The 24864-nt window shown below is 34.4% G+C and overlaps 3 protein-coding genes across 3 annotated transcripts; 2 read left to right on the forward strand and 1 right to left on the reverse strand.

Moving 5' to 3' along the window:
- Positions 1-2092: 2092 nt before the first annotated feature.
- Positions 2093-2831, forward strand: LOC101709449 (keratin-associated protein 14-like). The gene is given in 2 exon segments (XM_013071284.3): positions 2093-2561; positions 2564-2831. Coding segments are annotated over 2 exon segments (504 nt in total). The 3' UTR covers positions 2599-2831.
- Positions 2832-4751: 1920 nt separating this feature from the next.
- On the reverse strand, positions 4752-8137 carry LOC101709101 (keratin-associated protein 13-1). Its single transcript, XM_087213254.1, is given in 2 exon segments — positions 4752-8058; positions 8061-8137. Coding segments are annotated over 2 exon segments (525 nt in total). The 5' UTR covers positions 8068-8137; the 3' UTR covers positions 4752-7540.
- Positions 8138-13638: 5501 nt separating this feature from the next.
- LOC101706097 (keratin-associated protein 13-1) lies at positions 13639-14156 on the forward strand. The gene has a single exon (XM_004842574.4). The coding sequence runs from the start codon at positions 13641-13643 to the stop codon at positions 14154-14156; it is 516 nt and encodes a 171-aa protein (XP_004842631.1). The 5' UTR covers positions 13639-13640.
- Positions 14157-24864: the final 10708 nt, after the last annotated feature.

The raw sequence follows: 24864 nt of genomic DNA on the forward strand, positions 1-24864 counted from the left end.
TAAAGTTTTTCTTAGCAAACATAAGTAGAGGTAGTGTATGACTTTAAGGAATGGCTTAAAAACTTGAGAACAGACAACATTCTTGAGGTCTCCATCTTCAAAACTTAACAAATTGTATAATGAAAATAAGTCAAGACTCATTCTATGAAGAATTAAGATTATTAAGTAGAAGATTTAAGGAAAATCTAAAATGACCTGCTTTGGTAGATAATAAGATTTCCATCCAGGGTACTGGAAATAGTTGATGAGGAAGATGTAAGTGAGACTCCAATCAGGTTCAAAACTAGAGATCTTTGCCGAACTCTCTTTCAAATTGTTGATTTTATGAACCTGAACATTTTTATTTCATGCAGTTCTATTTTATTTATAAGAGACTGGTATAATTCTCTTCTAGTATTATCAGGCATTAATCACTTAAAAATCAATAGTCCACATTTCATCCCCTGTTTTATATTTAACCTTGGTCCTGACTTCTGGGCATGTAAATAAGGATTAAAAGGAATAATTGATAATTTGAAATAGGAAGAAATGAACCTGAACATTTTGACTTGAGGAAACTGTTCTCCAATCATGTTTCATTTGTTAGGTAACACAGTTTGTCCTCTATTTCTAAAATAAACAATTCTTGTTTATTAGGGCTCTTAATTATAAACAGCAAGAAGCATTCTAGCAGTTTTCAAACCTTCTTGTTTTATTTGTCAATAAAATATTGAAAATCAACCTCCACGTGAATATTTAATTCAGTTAAATTGAATTTTCTTGCTTGTTTCAATGCCACCTCTTCTTATGTAAAACATCTTGCTGGAAAAATATTCTATGAGATCCGATATTATGTAACTATGAGCATTCTTTTCTCAAAAAAAGAAAATGGATGCTTTTACATCAAACACTTTTGCTCAGAGTAGAAAGAGGATGCTTTTCTATGATACAAACAAATCAAACAGCATAGAGGCTACAGCAAGGTAAACCTCAGTCTCCGTTCTCCCCGCAGGCATCTTCATTACCTTATTACACAGAGGTGAAGCGCACGTCTTGGAATAATAAAAAATATGATCCTCATTTTAGAAAATTTGTAACACTTTTCAGAAGCACCAGAAAACGACTTAAGTCAAAGAGATGTACATTGTTTTCTGAGGCAGAAGAAGTCTCCTTAAAATGGCTCCTTTGGCTCAACACTTCAAGACATTTATTCTACACATTTTCTTAGAACAAGAATATCTTCCAAGTGCTGGGGAATTCTTCTGGTAGGAAACACTATTTAGAGACAGAAATTCATTGTGGACTTTTGCCATGTGTTTTCTTCTTTTTATTTGTTTTGGGCTTTTTCAATATGTTAGATGAATAATCTCCAACATTTCAAAGTAGCGTAAAACAATTGATAGTATTTAGCTCACAGTACAGGAAAGACCCAAAGCATCGCTAAGATGGGCACTTAAAAATCCATGTATAGTTTTAAATATTGGCACAGAAAATTTTTAAAATGTCTCTCAGAAAAGTTTTCATGAAAGTCATTTATATTGTGGACCAGTTAACATAGAAACGTATATATACCTTGCATATGAATACTGCTGCTTTCTGGTGATGCTATTCACTTAGTAAGTTTGCCACGTTGCAGCAAAAATCAGTGTATTTTTTTTCATTTGTTTGTTTAAAAGAAGCAACTATGACTAGATCAGTTAACAACTTTGCTAGCCAGATGGCAACGATTTTGAAGCAGATTGTGAAACTAGTATCAATTACTTTTAATTAGGCAGCTTCCCTCAGCCCAGGCACTGCCTACCTGCACAGCAGTTCTCTGAGTGATCTAAAGGTGGCCTCTGCTAAGGGAAGATGAATAATGGCTTTGAAGATTCAACAATATTACTTGAATTCCAGTCACAAACATTACCGTGCTTTCCTGTTGTAAAACCACAAAAACTACATATGGATGACTATGATGATCTTTTCAATTCAAATAAAAGCAGCGAATAACTCATTTTCATGGGTCACGGGGGTGACGCACCCAAGGGTATGGGTATATAAATGCTCTAGTCCAAGGAGTGACACCAAACTCATTCAGAACATTGACCTCTAATTCCTTTCTCCTGTCAACATGTCCTACAGCTGCTCCTCTGGAAACTTCTCCTCCCGCTCCGTTGGGGGCTACCTGCAGTACCCAGGCTCCTCCTGTGGCTCTTCCTACCCCAACAACCTGGTCTACAGCACTGATCTCCAAGCTCCCATCACCTTACAGCTGGACTCCCCTCTCCACAGTGGGTGTCAGGAGACCTCCTCTGAGGCTATCAGCTCCCAGAGGTCCTGCGTGGTGTCCAGACCTTGCCAGACGTCCTGCTACCTCCCGAAGATCTCCACCCTGGGCAATAATTGCCAAACAACTCTCTCAGGATCTCTGGGATTTGGGTCCAGGGGCTTCCAGTCTTTTGGCTGTGGCTCCCCATCTCTGGGCCTTGGATCTACTGGTTTTCAATCAGTGGGCTATGGACCCCGTACTTTCTCCTCCCTAAGTTGTGTGTCCAACTTTTACAGTCCAACCTACTTCTCTTCTAGAAGTTTCCAGTCTACTCTTTCCAACCTACTTGTGGATCTGGCTTCTATTAACCACGTATTTCAGGAATCAGAATTTTAAATGTAACACCTACTATCTTAAGATTAGAATTTTAAATATAACACCAAGATCTTAAGATTAATACTATCTTTTGATCTCTTATCTTGTCATTAGCTAGAAATTGGTCTTCTACTTTTCCCCCATGGAGTAAGAATGATTGGAATTCCAGGAATTGGAAAATATATTCATTGGAAAGACATCAAAATTGTTCTTTTAATCTTATGTAACTAGGCAATAACTGAAGCATATTTTTTCTTAATATATCTCCTAATTATTTCCCCTAGTGCATTTGTCTTGTTTTGCAGTGAAATATGTTATAAATGTAAATAAAACTATTACCTAACCTTTATATGTCTTGTCGTTTTACTATACTTTTTTTCTTCCAAACTATTTATAAATATCTGGCTGAGATTTTATGTATCTTGTGATTATCATTAAAAAATTTAACCTAAGAAGAGTGAAATCATTTTTTTGATTTGAAGAAATGTTTTCATCTTTTTGTTAATTCACATAACATAAAGAGTACACATTTTTAAGACAACCAATGAACTTTAAATAGTAGCTATCTATTACACAGTTGTAAACATTACATAAAATGTAAAATGGTTATAATTTATAAGAAATATTAAATAGACTACATGACAGTAGTTTTGAAGGAAAATCCCACTCTTGAAATATATGAAGAATTGAAGTGTGAACACCCAGTAAGAAGCTGGATATTAGTAGGTTTAATCTGGGGAAGAGTTCAGTTTTCCTAGTTTTCCTATCAGATAAAAATTTAAGTCTCTACATAAAATCTCTAACAGATTCATTAGCAAGCAGCTCAAACAGTTTCAATATAATTGTTCTATAAATTTGATGAAGTCTAAATTTTCTCTTGTTTTTCTCATTGCTTGGTTACTAGCACTAGTTTGAAAGAAAAACAAAAACTTTTCAAGGTCAATGTAAATATTCTCTTATTGTAAGATTCAGTTAAATATCCAGGCAGTGAATAATACACGAATATTCAGTTATGGCCCAAATATTTTACACGTCAGGGATAACACCATTAAAGGCAGAGATGATTTAGATTCTTACTCTCAGGGTCACCATATGTCTTGATGTATTCTGTTTTGTTTCAACACCCAGTTTCATGTGGCAGCAGCCTCAGAGTTGTACTCTTTAGATGTAATCAGTCACTGCCTGTAAATGATGATTGTTTTCAGGGACCTCCACTTTACTTGCACTGTGGATTCATCTAGTAGAACAGAAGATGCTTGAACAGTGACAATATTTTACTTTAAACCATTGTTAAAGCCTAGAGAAGAAAAAACATCCCAGCTTTTTATCACCTTCCCTGTAAAAACACAACTGTCACGTTTCTTTCAAAGACAATATACAGAGAGCTCATGTAAAAGAAGTGACACTCAAATACAAGGTATAGGAGAACCTACACTGTAAACAAGTGACCCTTGTGGAGGCTCCTTTTTTCTAACATAGCCAGTAATGCTCTGGCCAGTTTCACCCCCAGCAGGACGCGGCAATGTTCGCCGAGCTACCAGTAGGTGGAGGTAGTGGGAAACTTGAGAATTACTGGTTAGGGATACATGGAACACAGGAGTGAAAGTCTGTTGCCTCAGAGAATAGAAAGAATGATCTAAATGCTCTTTTCACAGTGATTTGGGAATATATTTTATTGTTTAAATAATTTATTGGGGTTTTTTGTTTGGTAGCAATAATTTTTTTATTTTGTAAAAAGCTATCCTTTTATAAACAATACACGAAAAAGGAAAGTTCATTTGTATTGCAAAAAAAAAAAAAATTGAGTACTGCTACTAAAGCAAATTGATGGTGAGTACATAATCCATATAGCTATTCAGCGACATTTATTATTCACATGATAGTATGTACATGATACCACTAAACACATGAAAACGATAAATTTTACTGAAGACATAGCAGTATCTACCTCAAAGAAAGGTCATAAAGAATTGCTTCCAAAATATAATATTTATATTATAAATAATTATAATCATTATTTTATATAAATATATCACATATTTATATGTTATATATAAAATATAAATATTTTGTGTTATATATAAATAATTATATACAAATAATAATTATTTATAATTAGCAGTTTCAAAAAGATATATTTCTGTATCACTCTGACCCACAATTTTTCATTTAGGTTAAGGAATAGTTTTAAATCATTTTTATTCATGTTAACTCCTAAGTTTTCTTGTGCATGTACAAAAAAAAGAAGCAATAGATGCAGTAGTAATGATATTCTATTAACATTGAAAATCTTCTCACTAAGAGTAAAATAAAGTTAGTTTTGTATCAGAATTGCCAAATCTTCAAATATAAAATCAACTCCAATGATTTGATGATTTTACTTGGTCCAGAGAAATCAAACAAAGCTACAAAAAGTTGTGAATTTTTTTGACAGTTCTAATGTAACATTTTTTTAAAATAAAAGTTCAACACTGAGAATACAATTATTTGTTGTTTTGGTAACAGTAGGAATCACATCCTTTTGTTGAAGGTTGATATCACAGTAACGACTATAATAATTCTATGAAGAAATAAATTCACAATTGTGTTAAATATGTGACCCATTACTGTATTATTCAAATTAATCTCCATGGTCTTCCAATTGATATGAAAAACATCATTTTAAAAATGTTAAATAAAAAAGGGTAAAATAAAAACAATTGTATGGCATTCTAAATTATGCTAGCAATCAATGTTCTTCCTTACTTTGTCAATCAGGACTTTCATTTCCACTGATTTTGTTATTATCCTTAAGGCCTCATTTTGTTGACTTTAAGTCATTATTAAGTTATATGATAAAGCAAAGCATTTTTCTAGAGCTTTCTTCATTTGCTTAAATTGTATGTTCTTCCACGGTAGATCTTTTTCTCACACCCTGTTCTATTTCTACACTCCATTGCAGTATTTACTTCAAGATTGTTCCATGATTTTCCCTGGCTGGCCCCACTCCCCTCCAGAATGGGGTCTGGTTTATAGTATTAGTGAGATGTCACTAAAGTTTGGCAGTTTCACTCTTCGCGTTCATGTTTTTCAATATTATTTTTTAAAGGGCACAATATCTACCATCTTGGGTAGTAAACCCAAATAGGCTAAACAACACTAATAATGATAATTTAAATGAATAATATAAATTTTTCACAGCACACGGTTTCTCCATCATTTGGTATAATAATTAACACAAATGTTTGTAACATAAATTATGTTAACATTCTTGGAGCTCTTGCCCTTAGGCTAAATTTATTTTTATTTTTACTCTTTATTGTGCATGATCCTCATGAAAAATACCTTAGGCTAATGAAATACATACAATAATAATATTGTCTAGGAGAAGCAACTTCCATGGGACCAGAAACAAAGAATAGCCATTGTATATTAAGAATAAATAAATAAAAAGTTCAGGAAAGACCAACAGGACAAGATTCTCATAGGAGATCAGATTCTGCTAAGTTCTTAGTAAAAACTTTGGAAATTTTCTAATCCTTTTTAAGTCTGCTTTTCCTCATTTCTGTAAATGCCCATAGTTTATCATCTTTGCTGGTTTTAGAGGGATGGTTTAATGTTGACTGAAAATTGTATATCTTGAGTGCTGCTGGTGGTGATCCAAGGAAAGGCTATGGCAATTTTATGTAGGTTACAACCACTGCTGTGTGAACAGCATTCTCCAAAGTATATACAACACTTCTTTTACTATGTGCCTGGGTATCTGAGAGATCACACTCGAAAAAAGAACGATCCCACCCCAATTCTTCCCTTGCAGAGTTTTGAAGTTGCAGAAAATTACACATCTTAGACATTGTTCAAAGAATGAAAGATAGAAGCTAATGAAGAAATGCTTGTTGCTGTTGATCAGATCTGGGAATGGACAATTACAAATCATTCTGTGTGCTCCTACAAACTCCCTGCAGAATTGCATTTCAGCTGCTCATTATAAAATCAACTAAAACTATATACCCTTTTGTTACATTTTCTCTTTGATTCTTTCCCCTTCTATGGTCTCATATTTGCTTCCTGGGATCTTGTGTTAAATAAACTGTATTCATCTTTGACTTTTAGTTCTGCATCCAAGTCTTTGATTTTAGTTCTGCTTTAGGATCTAGACTTATACTGATGATTAAAAAGGTTTGTTTGATAGCGCTCAGGTGTGCTACTCTTAGCTTCATTGAACTTGTGCCTGAAGAAGCATCATGAGGTTACCTCATCGAAAAGCTACACACAACATAAAGCTAATTAATTCCATCTTAGATTCTTGAGATTCTCTGTGCAGATGTTTGGAGATGACGTTTAGGAATACCACAGCTGTGGGAGACAGGGATTCTGGCAATTAGGTAAACCAGTGAAGAGTAAAGAGTCTATTTTAGTTTTCTCTTGACTGAAAACCTACAACCTTCAAATCCTAGATCTTGGTAACTATCTGTTTAAGTATTCAGCTCACCTTATACATTATATGGCATTGTTCCCATTTCTAGTGTCCATATTAACAATTTCTTTGTCTACGGAAATGCATGCCCTTCAGTCTCAGGTAAATTTCATTGTTATTGAAATGACTGTGCACATGCAAGTGATGCTTATACAAGAAATTATTACACCTGGCAAAGAACATGTCCAATACCAACAGATATTTGCTGAAATCAAACAAATTGTATGTTCCCAATACGTAGATACAGAACCCCATTGATCATGATAATATAATGCTACTACCAAGAAATAATAATATGAACAACATATTTAATTGCTAGATTATGTAATTTTATTAGATGAAATTTTAATTTTCAATTTTTTGGACGAAAATTAAAAAGCTGTTGAGGAAAGAATAAAAAGATACTGTAAGTGGTAGGAAGGAAAACAGAGGAAATATTGAGTATAAACTTTGAGCACAATACTAAGAAATACGGGTGCTTAACAAGTGATTCCATAGAAGCCAGAGCCACAGGTTGGTCGGTAACAAGAAGACTGGAGGGTTCTAGAAGTTAAGAAAGATGGGAGGCAGAACCCAGATCCATAACCAAGGGAAGGAAAGACATGAATTCCATAATCCAGAGGTCTGAAGCCACTGGAGCCACAGCCCAGTGAGTAGCAGCTCCTTGACCCATACCCCAGGGAGCGGCAGCTGCTGGACCCGAAGCCCAGAGATCCAGAGTAAGTGGTCTGGCAGGGACTGCAGAGCGTGGAGACCCTGGGCCAGTAGCAGGACGTCTGGCAGGGCCTGGACACCACACAGGGCCTCTGGCAGCTGATGGGTTCACAGCAGGTCTCCTGATAGCGTCTGGAGAGAGAGGAGCCCAGCTGATAGTTGGTGGGAGACCAGAGATCGGTGCGGTAGACCAGGTTGCTGGGGTAGGAAGAGCCACAGGAGGAGCCTGGGTACTGCAGGTAGCCTCCAACGGAGCGGGAGGAGAAGTTTCCAGAGGAGCAGCATAGGTCATGTTGACAGGAGGTGTGAGCTCAGCTGAGTATAACTGAGAAGGTTTTGATTTTGATGTCACCTGCTGGACAGGAGCATTTATATACCCTTAGAAACAGGCGTGGTGCCCAACACTGTCATCCTTGATGTATTTCTGCTCTGTCATTTACAAATGCTTAATGTACTAATCTCTTCCTAATTGTAGTTACATTGAAATAATTTTTTACATAGTATATTTATGGGTTCTATAAATCTTTTGTTACCGGGAAATCCAGAGAACTCTTCCTATGTCAGAAATACTATGACTACTTTATATTGATGCCTAGTTCATCATGGTCAGGGAAGCCCTTCATAATGCACTGTATTATGTTCCTTCCTTGTTTCCTGTGTGTCCACATTGGACTTTGCTAATGGGATTCTTTTTCCTGAAAACTGAAGAATAAGATAATATTAATTTTTCTATTATGATTGATCAGTTTCCATCTTGATGGGAGCTTTTATCCAAGCAATCCACTTTGTCACCATGCATTTTCATTCTTCAAAATTAATTTATGGTAGTGGTATAAAATTATTACACCAAGCACTACAATTACATAATGTGTCTCACAATCATTGAAGAGAGCAAAAAGTAGAAAGGAAAGAAAGAGACTGACAGAGAAGTCTAGAGACTTGAAAAAGATCTTGATATATACATAAAGAAAAGGTAACCATGAAGGACAGAATTAAAACATTTCCTGAATTACAGGAATTTCAGATTGTTTTTCTGTTGCATTTTATCTTGTTCCAATGTCTCCATAAACAAAACTTTGAAAAATAAGCATGTTTTTGGAATTTGGATATATTTTCTTTTTGTCATTGGCATTTATTCTTATACCCCTTTAGGATGTGTCTAGCCTATCAAAGTGAGAGTTTCCAATGAGCGTCTGCCACCTGTGTGGCCAGGTGAACCTTGTGTTTTTCTCTCTCTAATTTTGCAGTTTCTTTCCCTGTTCTCTTTTCCTTTGCAGAAGAGATGAATATTTCTCTGAATATTTTTTTATTCTCTCTCTCTCTCATCACTTCTCCATTCTTTGTCTTTTCTTTGCTTATTTTTTTCCCTTTTCTCTGTTTAAGTTTGATTTGTTTTCTTATTTTTGTTTCTTGGTTGGTTATTTTTATGGTGTGTTGGTTGATTTACCTCAGGGGAAGTGTAGATTCAAAGTTGAAACAAAGTTTGAAACATTAATCATATTCTTAGAGCATTATCAGATGCTTCTATTTTCATTGAGAAAATATTCTAAGGTAAAGCACAACTTAATTAAATTAAATTCAAGACCAAAAGAAGTGTACTGTCATAATTGATGGAAACATTTTCATATTTCATTTTCTACTAAAATCTAATGAAATAAATGTTTAAAATGTCAAATGTATGGCAATATTAAAAAAATACAATGTTGACCTTCGAGAAGAAAGATGAGGAAAGAAGTACATACCCCCTTTCAAATAGCTATTATGTGACAATTTTCTGTTTTTCAAAAACAGAGGTCCTGTCTCCTTATTTTGTGCCTCAGTAAGTAGGTGAAGTGTCCCATCAGTATGACGCTGTGGACACAATTCCTTGCCCATTTTGGATTTTGTTGTTTCAAATACAACTTGGTAAAATAATCTTGAAGACACATGTGATTGAGTTTGTTAGGCAAAACTGGTAAATCTAGCTTTTTTTGTTTGTTTGTTTTTTGTTTTTTTGTTTTTTTTAGTTTCTCCAGGATCCTTGGTCAAGGACTCTTCTCTGAACTAATTACCCCAAAGAGAGGGACTCTTCCCTCTCCTTTGTCTCTAAGTCTCTCAATCTTTGTCCACATTGTCTTGAGATAAAAATTAGGAAATTTCCTGCCTTTGAAATAAATTCATCGCAGAGATTTCAGTATTTATTCTGTATGATATAGAACTCTATCACTGTTGTTTGAATTATTCATCAATAATCAAAACTTATTGTATTTCACATTAAATTTATGACTCAGGGCTATATATCCCGAGGCTTCTGATCTGTCCATTTTTATGGTCCCATCAGTTCTCTATAGATAAAATGCTTTTAGATGTTTGTGGTGTGCTTCCAGTAGAGTCCCAGTCAAAGCTGAAAGTTACAATTTTGTTACCTCCCTACTTTTCATCTCTAAATTAGTAGTCAGCCCACTTTAACATGATGGGGATCTTGTTTTTATCAATAATTTAGATTAGAACCTCACAGCCTAATACTTAAAATATAGTTTCTCAGTAATCATTACATGTTAGTAGTTATTAGCCAAAAATATGTTTTTATTATTATTTAGTATTGAATTAGAGTTTTTGAAGTCCACACTCTCAAATATACCAAGAAAGATACCTTGCGTTTTTTTTTTTCTTAAATGTTTCACAACCAATACGGAATAAAGTACATTTCTCCTTGCAATATAACTTTTATATTTTCCCTAGGGACCTTTATACTAAAATTTTATAAGGTGGGGAAACATTAAAAGTTACCCAATAAACATATCAATGAGGTATCTGAGTATGATTTTATTCTATAAATTGTTCAAAAATGGTTGTAAACCTAGATTCAAAGACAAGCTATTTATTTGGGAGGCAATCCCAATAAATACCTATAGCGAGGGAAAATGTGCCAGGGAATGGGAGGAAAACAAGGCAGGAAGCATTATTCAGCCAACTACTACCATGGGCATCTGGAGCTCCATTGTAGTGGAGAACCCCTTGCAGGGGCTTAGCCAACATACCTTGCAGAAGTGAAAACCTCTCCTGGTGGAATTGTATAGTGGCTCCCAGTAGTTACTGTTTAGAACGTACATATGATTACCCATGGAATATCACAGGGTGTTGACAGATGCTATTGGGGAGGATGCCATTTTGAACAGGATAGATAGATACAACATAGATGGAAGGAAATAAGATAACATCTAGAAGGATAAAATGGGAAGGAAAAGCAGAACAGTGTGAAAACATGAGTTAAAAGCACATGGGGGCACTGTAGAAGGTAGATGGGTATGATATAAAAATGACAGACAGATTTAGAAAGACAGGCTAGATACTCAGAACTCCAGAATGTGAATTTGGTAAGTTTTGACAGGTGTCATCTACTGTGATATATATAAGCTAATGGAAAAGACTTAAAAATGGTTCTCCTCATGGAAACTACTTAGTTATTGGAGTCATTCCTATATATTTTTAAAAATTAATAAATCTTTCAAAATTTATATAAAAATATCAATTATACATTGCTTATAATATTGAACTATTTCTTCTGATCCCAATAAAACACATACAACTATGTATATGTATATATACATGCATAATAGCAATATATAGCTCTCTATTAACCTATATTTCTATATTTACATATACATAGGTTTATATGTGTGTATATACATACATGTATACATACATATATACATATAAACTCACACACAGAGAAATAACAAAGTACCACAGGGTTACAAAGATGCTTTCTAAGCCAAAAATGAGGTAAAGAAATGAGCCTTCACCCTGAGCTGCAATTTCCATAAAGTTATATGGTGATTTTGAAAATGAAGAGAATTTTCAGAAACTCATAGGACCACAGGAATAAAATTAGAAATCAGGACCTATCAAAAGTTAGGCTCTGGGAAATATCCCAGACCTTAAAGTGCCAATTCTTAGAAGTAAAATTGAATTTCTAATAGATAGCTTCTTATAAGGACTGAATCCTGGGTTTAAATTACATCAATGCCTCATTGGATTAAATTGATTTAAGATACTGGTGCCTTTATTCTAGCGGTCTGTCAGAAACAAAAGTATATTATCTATACAGGAAGGTAAAATAATACATTTTTCCTCATAAGTGGCTATTATTCTCTCAAAAATATAGAAGATTATATGAAGATGAGACTGAATCAGAAGAGAACACTAGAATATAGACTCTGAATCACAGGCCTATATAATCCACATGACATTGACATCCAGTCACATATCATGTAGCAATATTTCAGTCAATGACAAACAGCATATCTAATGGTAGTTTCATGAGTTTGTATTGCATAGTCTCATGGTCCTATTTGTTGTGTATGTAAACCTTCTCATACTGTGCAAGGGTGTTATCAAATAAGTATGCATTTCTCTGAAAGTGTGCCCATCATTAAATGACTCATAGCTGTACCTGTCTGAGAAATTTAACAGTAGGAAAGACAAACATTTTCTTTTCAAGAAATAATTACATTTAAAGAAGGAAAGATAAGATTCAGAATTTTGGTTAAAACTGAAAACAACATAATAAAACTCAGTCAAAATTTTGAACCCTATAACAGTAAAAAATTTGAAAACCTTGATAGATGAGTTTTTCACAGAGCAATTGGCAAATTGAACAATGGGACAGACGGAAATTCTGAAATTAAAGCACAGAGAGACAAACAGGTGAAAATAGAGAAAATACTGTAAAAGACATATGTAACCTACCTCAAAAATCATATCTTACTTGTAATTTAACCTAAAGAAAAAGAAGTGGAAAATGGGACAGAAACAATATTTGAGGAGAGTACAATTGGGGATTTACCAATGTTGAAGGACACTAACTTGTGTGTGAAATAGTAATAAGAATATGATACAGGTCTACTGTAACTAGATGGTTGAGAGATAGACCTTAGCAGGTGATATTCCTGAACAGTTTTCTAAAGCAAGTTTTCTACAAAAATGTCCTGTTAGATTTTGGACCACAGCAGGAAGGGCCAAAGTTCAATCATGTCTCCTGTAGTTTGAGCTCAAAGAAGTAAATTTTCCAGCACATACATATATGTAAGAATACAGTAGGAACTCCAGCTTCACATCCGATACTCTAAATCTGAAGATCCATTTCCTTCATCACATGAGTGTTTACCACTTTGATTCTCTACATAACGGCCCAAATTGATTATCACTTATGACTGACTCAGTTTTATTCCTCGCTCTCACCGGGGCTCTCTGCTAGCCTAGGTTTCTCTGCAGTCCTAGGCCTCAATATTATTGAGTTTGTCTGAGATCATATTGTCTGCTCTCTATTGGGTGTGAAACACAATGGCTAATGGTATATAATCCATGAATAATAATATTGGAAAATGAGAAATAATGGTAACAAGTAACTTGAATCTTCAATAGGTTCCTCATTTAAGGCCAAAAATGTAATTTAAAGTCCTTGACAAAAAAAGAAAGGTAACTTAATCTCCTTTCTCTTCATTTAGAAAAAAGTATTTTCCTCCAACATCCAGTTAAAAATTTACACATAAACATTGTGGCAAGAGGAAAAGCAGGTCTTTCCTGGAAGTGATACATGAAGCATTTATGTAAAATGTCAGAGCATATCTGGCTTCAGAGTAATTCATTGGCTTTGGCTATAACAATAAAATTATAGCATCTATGAGTACAATATGTAGAAACCTATTCAAAAGCAATTACAAACATTACTGAGTTACACCTTTTTAAATGAGGGAGCATAAATATGACAGAATGACCACACCTATTACTGAGAGTATATAAATGCCCTTCTCCAGAGGTAACATTAAAACTCAGCACCTTCTTTCTCAGTTACACTCAGCTGAGCTCACACCTCCTGTCAACATGACCTACTGCTGCTCCTCTAGAAACTTCTCCTCCCGCTCCGCTGGGGGCTACCTGCAGTACCCAGGCTCCTCCTGTGGCTCTTCCTACCCCAGCAACCTGGTCTACCGCCCCGATCTCTGGTCTCCCACCAACTATCAGCTGGGCTCCTCTCTCTCCAGACGCTGTCAGGAGACCTACTGTGAGCCCATCAGCTGCCAGAGGCCCTGTGTGGTGTCCAGGCCCTGCCAGACGTCCTGCTACCGGCCCAGGGTCTCCACGCTCTGCAGTCCCTGCCAGACCACTTACTCTGGATCTCTGGGCTTTGGGTCCAGCAGCTGCCGCTCCCTGGGGTATGGGTCAAGGAGCTGCTACTCACTGGGCTGTGGCTCCATTGGCTTCAGACCTCTGGGTTATAGAATCTGTAGCTTTCCTACCCTGAATTATGGGTCCAATTTCTGTAACCCAATCTTTTTTCCATTTAGGAGTTTCCAATCCTCTTGTTACCGGCCATTTCGTAGATCTGCCATTTATTGAAGAGTCTATTGGTTCACCAAAGCCATTTAGGAAATGCAGATTCTGTGGTAGGATAATCCATGAATTTCGTCCATTGAGAAATATCCACAAATTCCTGAAAATCTGCTCCTCTTTCCTTTCTAGCCCTTAAATACTACCTGATGCATTGATTCTATAAACTACAAAATTAAATGAATTTCTCCTCCAAAATAGAAAGTCAAGTAATTTTATTTTAATAAATTCTTCATTCTGCTGTTGAAATACGTTGTTATTTATTAGTAATGTATTGATGAGGTGGGTTTTTGTCACTGCTTCTGCTCATGGTTTTGGGAGTACTCAGATAGTTGTGTATGTACACTAAATTTGGCTGGGTTTTAGGTATTTTCCTCTCTTTGAGCAAGTTTCCCAAACCCTCATGACTTCCAGATACACCTTTTGCTCAACCAAAATCTAAAAATAATTGAATATCTTTGTTTATTTAATTTATATGACATACATCTCTAAGGATGGAATGTGAGAATTTAGATTTGTATAATAGGGTCTGTGCGTGAAAAAGATTAAACAGAGGACTAAAATGTGGGTGTATATTTTCAGAAAAAAAGAGGCCCTCTGAGATTTTGGTAGTCACAGTGAAGAATGTCATCTTTTAAAAAATTTGGCTAAATCCCTGTACTCCGATGAACACTTTCAATCTGTTCACATTTTCTCTCTTTCTACAAGAAGGGAGGCAACAAACAGGAAAAACTAAGCTCAGCAAGTGTGAAATTGCACCTGGATTCTTTGTCGAACTAAATCTAATTGAAAATATCAAAACTTCACTATCTTCAAAAGTAACTATTTCATTTGGATCTTGAAGTAGAATTTGATAATTTGCATTTATTACATTTTTCTGCCTTTCATTCAATTTTAGAATAAGATACTATCAATTCAAAGATATACTTTCAAATGTACTAAGATAGAACAATATTAAAGGGAGATATACTTGTACAGAGCAAGTTATGGTCTAATATATTTCCTATCCTTTGTTTTAGAAGATCTTCAAATACTCTCTGAAATCAGAAATAGAATGCAATATATTAGAACCTTCACTACAAAGTTAATCTTACAGCATAGTAAGCTCATCATGTTCTCGTCGTCATTTTTAAAGAAAGTAATAAAATATGAAATATTGAAGGACTCATGAAGTTTGTTAAATTCCATATACTTATTCTACTGTGGTAGATATTGAAACAGAAGAATTACATAGAATTTTTAAATTATGTAGAAATTTATTGTATATCTAGGAGTTGTACTCCATCCAATTTATTTTATTTTATTTTGCTTTTCACAACTTTATTTCAACATAACTATGCTTACAGAAAAACACTCATATCCGATTTATTTTATTGATTCTATTTAACTAGACCTTGTCACATATGGCCACTCCTCTCTCTCATCTGATCTCTTTATTCCTTTTCCCTCACCTATTCCTTTTCTCCTTTCTTTCTTTCACTATTACATTTAAGAAAGAGTCATGGCAGTGATATATTTAGAAAAAAATACAGAACAACAAAAGAAGAATTGGGGAAAAACTAATGATTACAATGTAAAATTCACATACAAACAATAAATTCGTTTGCAATCTCAATAATTTGCATAATTTGACGGATATCTATAATTTAAATGTTCGGAGTTATTTCCCTGTCTATAATATTTACTCAAGATAAATTGTCAAGTTTCATGCCCTAAAACATGGGCACAGAAAGACCTACATAAGGAGCAACTGCAGCTTCTTGGCCAGGCTTTGTTCCTGTTATTGTCATCAAATTCCAGATTCAGGAGCAGTTTTCTGGGCTTTAGAAATATATTATTAGTGGTTCCTGACTTATGATAATTCAACTTGTGATTTTTCCACTTCAGAATGGTATAATCATGATAGGCATTTAATAGAAGCATTACTTTTCTTTTACAGGCTAATGCATTTTTTTTCTTTAAAAATTGTTCATTAGTACATGTATGTAGTACATATGTTTACCTTGTTTGTGGGGAGGTGGCACATGTACACAACATATGTTAATTCATTCTTTCATCCCCTTCCCTTCTCTCTTTCCCCCTCCACTTATGTTTTGATCTCCTTCCCTTTTTCTGTACATATTTGCAGTACATAGCATTTACATGCTAAAAGTGGAGTTGGTACATGTACAGGACACCTCATGGGGAGAGTGGGGAGAAGCGAATTGAGGAGAGGAGGTGCAAGGGATGAAAAAATAAGCATGACTTGTAAGTATGAATTTTGATCTTTCTCCAAGTTGGTGATATGTGGTATAGGAATCTCTCTTGATTCTGGGAAGCAGCAGTTAGGGTAAGCAGCCCACATTAAATAGGGTTCTCTGCTGCTAAATTAAAATATTTGATATGTCAGTGTATTTTAATATATTTTTTACCTTTAATATTTTCCATTTCCAAAGAGTTTATTAGGAATATAATCCCATCGTAAGTTAGGGAGCGCCTGTATTGTCTTAGTTTCTTTCTTCTTACTGCAATAACAAGTTCTATTAATCTAAGTAGTTTAAGGCATACAGATTTATTATCTTGAAGTTCTGTAGGTCTAAGTCTCTGGTAACATTAAATTTCCCAGCATGTAGATTTCATTCTCTCTCTATTACAACAATTCAGTATAGCACAGTAAATTGGGATCTTCCAATTTTCATCAAGTTAATCCCACTTTCCGTGACTAACAGGAGACCACACTGCATTTATCTGGATTATTTCTCCTTGCTTCCACCCTTCTAGCTTGCTCCTGATGCATAGTTAAACAGCTGTATAAGGCTAGAGAGTTCAAACTCAGAGGTTTACATTCCAAGCATCTGCTACCTGCACAGTTAAAATTTCCAAAAGTTGCTAATCATCTGACTACCAACTGGTTTTCAGATGTGGTTTCCAAGAATTGATGTAATCATTTTTTTCCTAGCAAATTCTCTCATGAATTATTCCTACATGCTTAATTTCACCTATTTCTATTCATTAATGTTGACCTTATTAGTAATTAGAGGCCAGATTTGTGTTCCCCAACTTCTTGCCCCAAGTATTTTGTTGTTGATATTAGATATGCCTTGAAATACATTGTCAAACATTTCCAGTACAGGTTATCTCCAATCTGAAAACGAAGAATTTGAATTATTCCAAAATTCATAACATGTTGAGTGCCAGAGTGACACAACAAGTGAAACATTCCACACCTGAATGTGTGTAATGAATGACAATTAAAATACTTGTATTAAAAGTGTAAAACAAAATTACCGTCAGACTATGTGTGTAAAGTACATATGAAACACAAATTTCATTTGTGTTTGTCTATGAGTTCCATTCCCAAGATAATCTCATTATGTTTATGCAAATATTTCAAAATTTGAAAAAAATCTAAAATCTGAAGCACTTTTGATCTTAAAAATATAATTATTGAGGATTTAGCCTGAACCGTAATCTTTATTATGAAGATATACTGTTGAACATATTTTGAAAAAAAGATTATACTTGTTCATGCTTCTATAATGAAAAGTTTTAAGGCCTGGGTAGTGCTAGTCTAAGAAGATTCAGAGTCTAATAAAGCATCTTAAATAAACTATTATTTGTAGTAATGATGAAATATAGACAATAAATTCTTGATGTTAAAATAATGTATGTCAGAAGAACCTCATTAATCTTAGGATTCAGGAAAATTTTCCTATAGGAATAACATTTGAATTAGGTTTAAAGAATAAGTAGAGAATGGATAGTAGGAGCTTGGGGAAATGTTTTCAAGGCCAAAATCTTGAGATATGAATTACAAACCTGAAAGGTATTTTGACTAGTCATAGGCAGAAAAGGAAAAAAAAATAACTTAAAATAAGCCTATGAAGCTATTTTGGAGCCATTCACTGCAAGTCTTTCTAAAAGTAATTCATGACTGCAGAATTTCTCCTAAAAGCGATAAGAATCTCATTTCATATTTTTAATGAAAACTGACATTTTCTGATTTGTTAATGTTCAAAATAATTTGATTTAATTTGTATGTACATATAATGAACTGGACAGATTTTATTAAAAAGTTCGATATTTTCCAAAAATACAAATATGTGTAATAACTACTTGATCAAAATATATATTTCCCCACCCTAGCCCATTCCCTCATGTTCCCTTTTAATTAATCTGTCTCCCAGAAGCAATTACTATGAGAGTTTTTATCACCATAGATTAATATTCTTCTAGAATGTCATAAAAATGAAATCATACAGCATTTCTCTTTTGCAAACAACTTTTTCACTCATCATGCCTTTGAAACTATGTTGTTGAATGTTTTATTTTATTTTTGTCTTCTGTTCCCTTTTGTCAATATATAATAATGAGTTTATTATTTCACCTATTGATGGGCATTGAATTGCCTCAAATTTTTTTAATTGATCAATAAAGCTGTACTGAATATGGATCAGTCCATTCATTTAAGGGATGTTTTTAGGTTTTTTTCTTAGAAAAAAATCTCAGAATGGAGTTTCTCTTCTGTTGAGTGAGTAAATGCTTAACTTCACTGGAAATTGCCCACAGACTGGTTTGAAGTTAGCTTTATAATCTTACTTTCACATCAACATTGCCCTAGAGTTCTAACATCATCTATCTCCTCATGAATATTTGACAGTGTTGTATTTCTTTCCCCATGAGGTGGATGCTATGTGCCATCACACTGTAGTTTTAAGTTCCATTTACCTGTGGAATGGTGATTTTTGGCATCTTTTCTTATGTTTATTGGCCATTACCATGTCTTCTTTTGTGTACTGATTATTTACTTTTCTACAATTACTTAAAAGAGTCTTTACATACTCTGAAAGTAAGCCCATTATCATATTATTGCAAGTTAATAATGTCCTACTTGTTGTTTACTCTTCTCATTTTAATGCTGTTTTAGTGAGCAAAAATGTTCATTTTGATGAAATCAAGTTTATCAATTATTTTAATTTTATTTTTAATTTTGATGAAATCAAGTTTATCAATTATTTTTATTTTATATATCCATATGTTATATATACTCTATATTTATATAGAGTATATATTTTATATGAAACTTTTGCCTATCATCAGGATGGAAATCCACTCTCTTATGTCTTTTTTTCTTGAAGCTTTACAGATTTAGCTTGTATATACAGACCTATCACTGGTTGGGATCCGAGGACTTCTCCCCAACGAGAAGACAGAGCGCTCATCTGGTCTCCCAGAAGAGGTTATTGACTCTTGTCACACACAACAAAAATGCATTTCAAGATGCATCAGTATGAGGCATAGGCAGATTTACTGGTCAGAGTTAGAAAACAAGGGAAAATAGTGAGAGGGCTTTAGGTTGAGGAGCTGATGAGGAAGATATCTCTGAGGCCTCTGACTGAGAGGATCAGGCCAGCCTTCTCATAAATGTAGAAAACTGAACTTTATGGGTTGCCTGAGGTAGGTCAGCTTGTGGATGATCATTATTACATTTCTGGTTTTGCAAGACGGCTCTGTGAGAGGTCCTTACTGCTGAAGGAAGCAATTTATTTTCAATGAGATGGTTGCTTCTGTTTCGTGTGGTCTCGGTTTTCTGGAGGCTGTGGTGAAACTTAAAGTGATCTAATGTTTAGAGTAATAACTGAAGACTACGGGGTGCTCATTAGAAGTTCAAACCCCATAAATCTCTTGTTTTGGTGTTCGTATTCTTGACAGAGGATGAGTTAGTTTGGGTAGAGTTAGAGATAAACAACTTTTGCTTTTAAATAGACAATTTTTAGATAGACACTCCCTAAGTGACAAACGTGCCCATGTGCAGAGATGAGCAATAATTGGACACAGTTAAAAAAAAAATAACAGCTTTATTAAACTAAAATTTGCATGCCATACAATTTACACACTTAAAGTATAAGATTCAGTAAATTATAGCACATTGACAAAGTTGAACAACCATGACTACACATTTAGACCATTTTTGTGATCCCGAAACAAAACACTCTACCCATAGCTATCATCTCCCAATTGTGCCCCCCAACCCAATCCAGGCAACCACTCAACTACTGCACTCTCTATCTTCATAGACTTTCTTATTCTTGGAATTTTTTAAATTCAAAATAGACCATGCTCATATCAACAATAAAGATCTTAACAAATCCAAAGAAATCATGCAAAGTGATCTCTCACATCTTATTGGAGTGAAACTAGAAATTAACAGCAGAAACATACTGAGAATACAGAAACTTTTTTCTCCTCTGTTTTTCTATTAACTTTTTTCATATAAGCAAAACTATATGATGTTCAAGCTTGTGTATCTGATTTACTTTTCTTAACATATGATCCTCAAAGGACTAACATTTATAACATATAAAAAATAGACCACCAAATTTAAAGACCTAAAAAAAATGTGGGCATCTGAAAAGAGCAGACAGTTCTAAGATGAGGAAATGCAATTGCCCAATAGATACAAGAAGAAAGGTTCAAAATATTTGGTCATTCAAGAAATGAAAATTAAAACTAAGTTTTCACCTCTCCCCAGAAACCAATGAAAATAAACAAATAACAAATGACGGTGAGGCTGTAGGGAAGAAAGAACTCTTCTTTATTGGTGGGAGTGCATGTAGGGAACAGGGTAAGGAAACGTTACTAGAACCTCTGCAGTAACTCCTAGTCTCCTGTGAGCCACAACAGCACAAGGTGAATTAACTTATTATACAGGAAAGATAGAAAAAATGAGGCTTAGAGAAGAAGCTGAGCTTTGGGTCTGATCAATGCTGCTCTGGGCCACAAAGATGAAAGCCCCAGAGCTTGCCACATTTTTATTCAGTACATTAGGAGAAACAAATGTAACATGATTCAGGGCATAAAGTTCAGAACATCAGAGAGTAACAAATGTAAAAGATCACTCAGGGGGCAATGGTGGCACCCACAGCGATAATCCTAGAACAATGAGGAACTATGAAGATGAAGATTTTGTTCTTCCCTGGATGTCTTCAGCGGGTGTAATCTTGCCCTGGAGCATCACGGGACCACTGAGGTTTTAGCTGTGAATGGAGGCCAAAATGGAGTTATGTCTGTATGTGCCATAGCTGTCTGATAGGCAGGAGAACTAGGCCTAATTGTGATTTAATTGTGAAATGATTTTTCCCAAAAATTATGTAGACTTGCTCCTGACAATTGTAAACTGATACAACCATGAAAATTAGTATAGAGATTGCTCAAAAACCTAACTATAAAAATTCCATTTTACCCAGCTATTCCCCTTTTAAGTATCTTTTCAAAAGAGTTAAAGACATCATACTGCAAAGATATGTGTACATTCATGTTTATAGCAGCAGAATTCATAATAGCTAGATGTTGGAAAGAGCCAACATGCCTATCAATAGATGAATGGATTAAGAAAATGTTGTATTTATGCACAGTGGAGTACTACTGTGCTGTGAAGAAAGATGAATTTGAGGTATCTGTAGACAAATGGATGCACCTTGAGACCATAATATTAAGTAAATCAGATACATGAAGTTTTAGTGTTTTAAAATGAAGCTTTCTTCTGTTTCTCATTACTTATTTGGTATCTAAAGGACCAAGTGAAGACTCATTTTTTTTTTTTTTTTAGCAGAAACAGTTTCTAAGTCCATAATTGCTTTAGAAGAAAACAGAAATTTTGCATTTAATTAGTAACAAGTTAAGGACCCAGGAGTTTGTCCTTTGTTCTGATGGTGGTCTCTGTGTCAGGCCTATGGCATACATTGACATATTTCATTTTATTTCCTTTTCTTCATACTCTTTAAACTCTCAAATCTTCTAGTAGAAAAGGCACTTTTCCATTTGAGTTGATTTGAAATTTTTGCAAAAAATAGATTTCTGGGACACATATAGATCTATTATTCCCTAACTCATTATTTTTAATGCCAATTATTTATTCCTATATCGGGAATATATTATCTTAAATGCACATTCCAATTTCATTTTTCTTCTTTTTAAGCTTGGGTTGCATATTCTTGTTCTTTTTTATTTCACAACTATTTTGAATCAGTTTTTCAATTTCTGATATTTTTGGCAGTTTTGTTTAGAATCTGTTGAATCTTAAGTGAGGGATAATGAGCATTTTTCAATTGATATGCTTCTATACTTATTTGGATCTTATTTTATTTCCTGTTGCATATTTTATACATTCCTTAGGATTTTCTGTCACTAATCATGAATGAAGCATTCATTTTTTTTTTTTACTTATTTCCGTACGATCTACAGTCGAATTACCTACAGACAATCTTGTAGGAATGTTCTCTGTTTAATTTTCCAAGTGTGTGTGTGTGTGTGTGTGTGTGTGTGTGTGTGTGAGACTGTATAGTGATTTCTCTTGTGCTCATAATAATTAGGAAATATATATATATATATATATAATTACTTTTGGTTTTAGGGTTAGGGGTTATTCACAGAATCGTACAATACTTGACCAAGGAGACAGGTGAAAGTTGTTAAATATTATTAATAGAGTTAAAATGGAAGACACCTGCAACAGCACACTGCTCTGTCAGTCCCACGAGCCCAAGAACTCCACTTTCAAACTTGCCTCAATTCCAGAAATGGGATTTTTGCACCAAGCAATTCACTGATTGAATCTTACCTAAATCAAGATTGCCATACATCCCTGGATGTAGTGGTGAACTCCTGTAATCTCAGCACTCAGGAGGCAGATGGAGGAGGATCTCTGTGAGTTTGAGGCCAGCCAGAGCTACATAGTGACTTCAAGACCAGCCTGAACTGCATTGTGAGACCCTGTCTAAGAAAACCAACAACAACAACAAAAACAACAACAATTGCAATATATCATTCTTTAAATTTCACACTCATTTAGCCTAGTCTCAACTTCAAAAGACTGAGGGAAAGTTTTGTTTGACAATAAAGGCATTATAAAGGAAATACCACTTGAAAACTACATGAATCTAAAAGTTGAGGCTGTCATAAACATCAAAGTCATAAGAACTGTGAGAATAGATAAGAAGTGTGGGAAGACTAAGTAAAAGAAACCAAAGCAGAGAGGAAAATTCACGTTTTTGTTGAGGGAAGAATCAAAATTCAGTTGGTTTAAAGTAAAAAGTGTTTATGGAGAAACAGCAGTCAGAGCAAGCAATATAGAATGGGTTCTTATGGATATTATGAACATTGGATGTCATGAATTGGGTATTCTACTCTTCTTACCCAATTCAATGGCAAACAAATTCTACCTCAACATCCTTACTTGAACTTCTCAGGCCAATCAAACTCTATATACTCAGGCTCTGGACTCAGTTTGTAGCTTACTTCTTCTGAGAAGCTTTGTTGAATTCTAAGAAAAGTGAGATCTTGTGAAATGTTCTTATATGTTAAAGAACTGCTCACTCACAGCTTTAGTGACTGTTGTAATCAAATAATTATTTGGTTACCTTCTATTAACCCTGCTAAGTGGAAAGATTAGAGAAAAAGAAACCCCCTTTTAAAAAATTGCTTGTAAATTTTGTTATAACAGAGTAACATAAGAATGAACTCATTTTCTTAGATATATTGAATATTTGCTCATCAAGAATTCCCTAAGAATAGAGCTAGATGATTATTATTTTGAGAACTGACTCATATCAATAAGATGTTTGACAATGTGCTACTGAAGCATGACTAATACAAAATATGAGAGTCAAGGTTGGGGGGCAGAAAGCTGTCATCTGTAATCATTTACATGACAAGAATACAGAAAGAGAAATTGGGGAAATCTACTGCATACAAATGGCTCAGGATGAGTTTCCTGGGAAACTGAATGTACTAATTCCTAGAAATTAGAATTACACATGGGCCAGGGGCAAAATGAATGATATTTCCTAGAAATGACACTGCCTGGACCATAAGAGCTTGAGACCTGATCCTCTGGATTCAAGACATACAATAAACATGATAGGAAAGGCAGCAAGCAGGAGGACTAGAATCTAGTGAGGAAAAAATCTAGGACAAATGTAAGAGGAATCTGGCATAAAGTAGAGTTTCTTCACAGACAAATGGAGATCCAGAAGCATGGTTGCTAAGTTGCTAGAATATAGAGAAAACTGCCTTAATCTTAAAACCTCAAAATACTGTCAAGGATTTGGGGGTGGGACTACTTTTTCTACAGCACCTTTTCCATGGAATTAGAGCAGTTTTTGTTTTTTTTTACCTACAATGGTAAAATTTTATACTGTCATATGTATATCCTGAAATTTGATATTATATTTAACTTCAGGAACAACTGTGATATTACATATTTATTATTTCCAATGATGTAATTACCAGTTGTCTGTGAAGGTTTCATTATATAACTCTATAGTTATTATTGGCTCTATCCCTCACTAGAATTTAAAAAGGAAAATTGCTTTTCTGACTGGAAGATTGATAAGGAGAAGAAAACAACTTTCACATCTGAAACAAGCAGATAATTTGAAATGCAAGAAATAGTTGTAGTTTAGTCAAAAATTATTCCTTAATATGAATACTATTTTGTCTATGTTTGGGATTTTGAAAACAACTGTGGCTCACAGATAAGAATATTACAGATGGGGCTGGGATTTAGTTCACTGGTTCTGCTGCCTATCTCACAAGCACAAGGTCTTGAGTTTGATCCTCAGCACCAAAAACAAAAGCACACACAAAAAACTCAAATATTACAGATGAGATAAACTGGATTGTAACATTAAAAAAATATACTTCTTACACATAGGTGTCCTATTTATTTCACTTAAGA

The sequence above is a fragment of the Heterocephalus glaber genome, unplaced genomic scaffold (assembly GCF_053883595.1).
Source record: "Heterocephalus glaber isolate CG9 unplaced genomic scaffold, H.glaber_assembly_v1.0 deba00000122, whole genome shotgun sequence".
NCBI lineage: Eukaryota > Metazoa > Chordata > Mammalia > Rodentia > Bathyergidae > Heterocephalus > Heterocephalus glaber.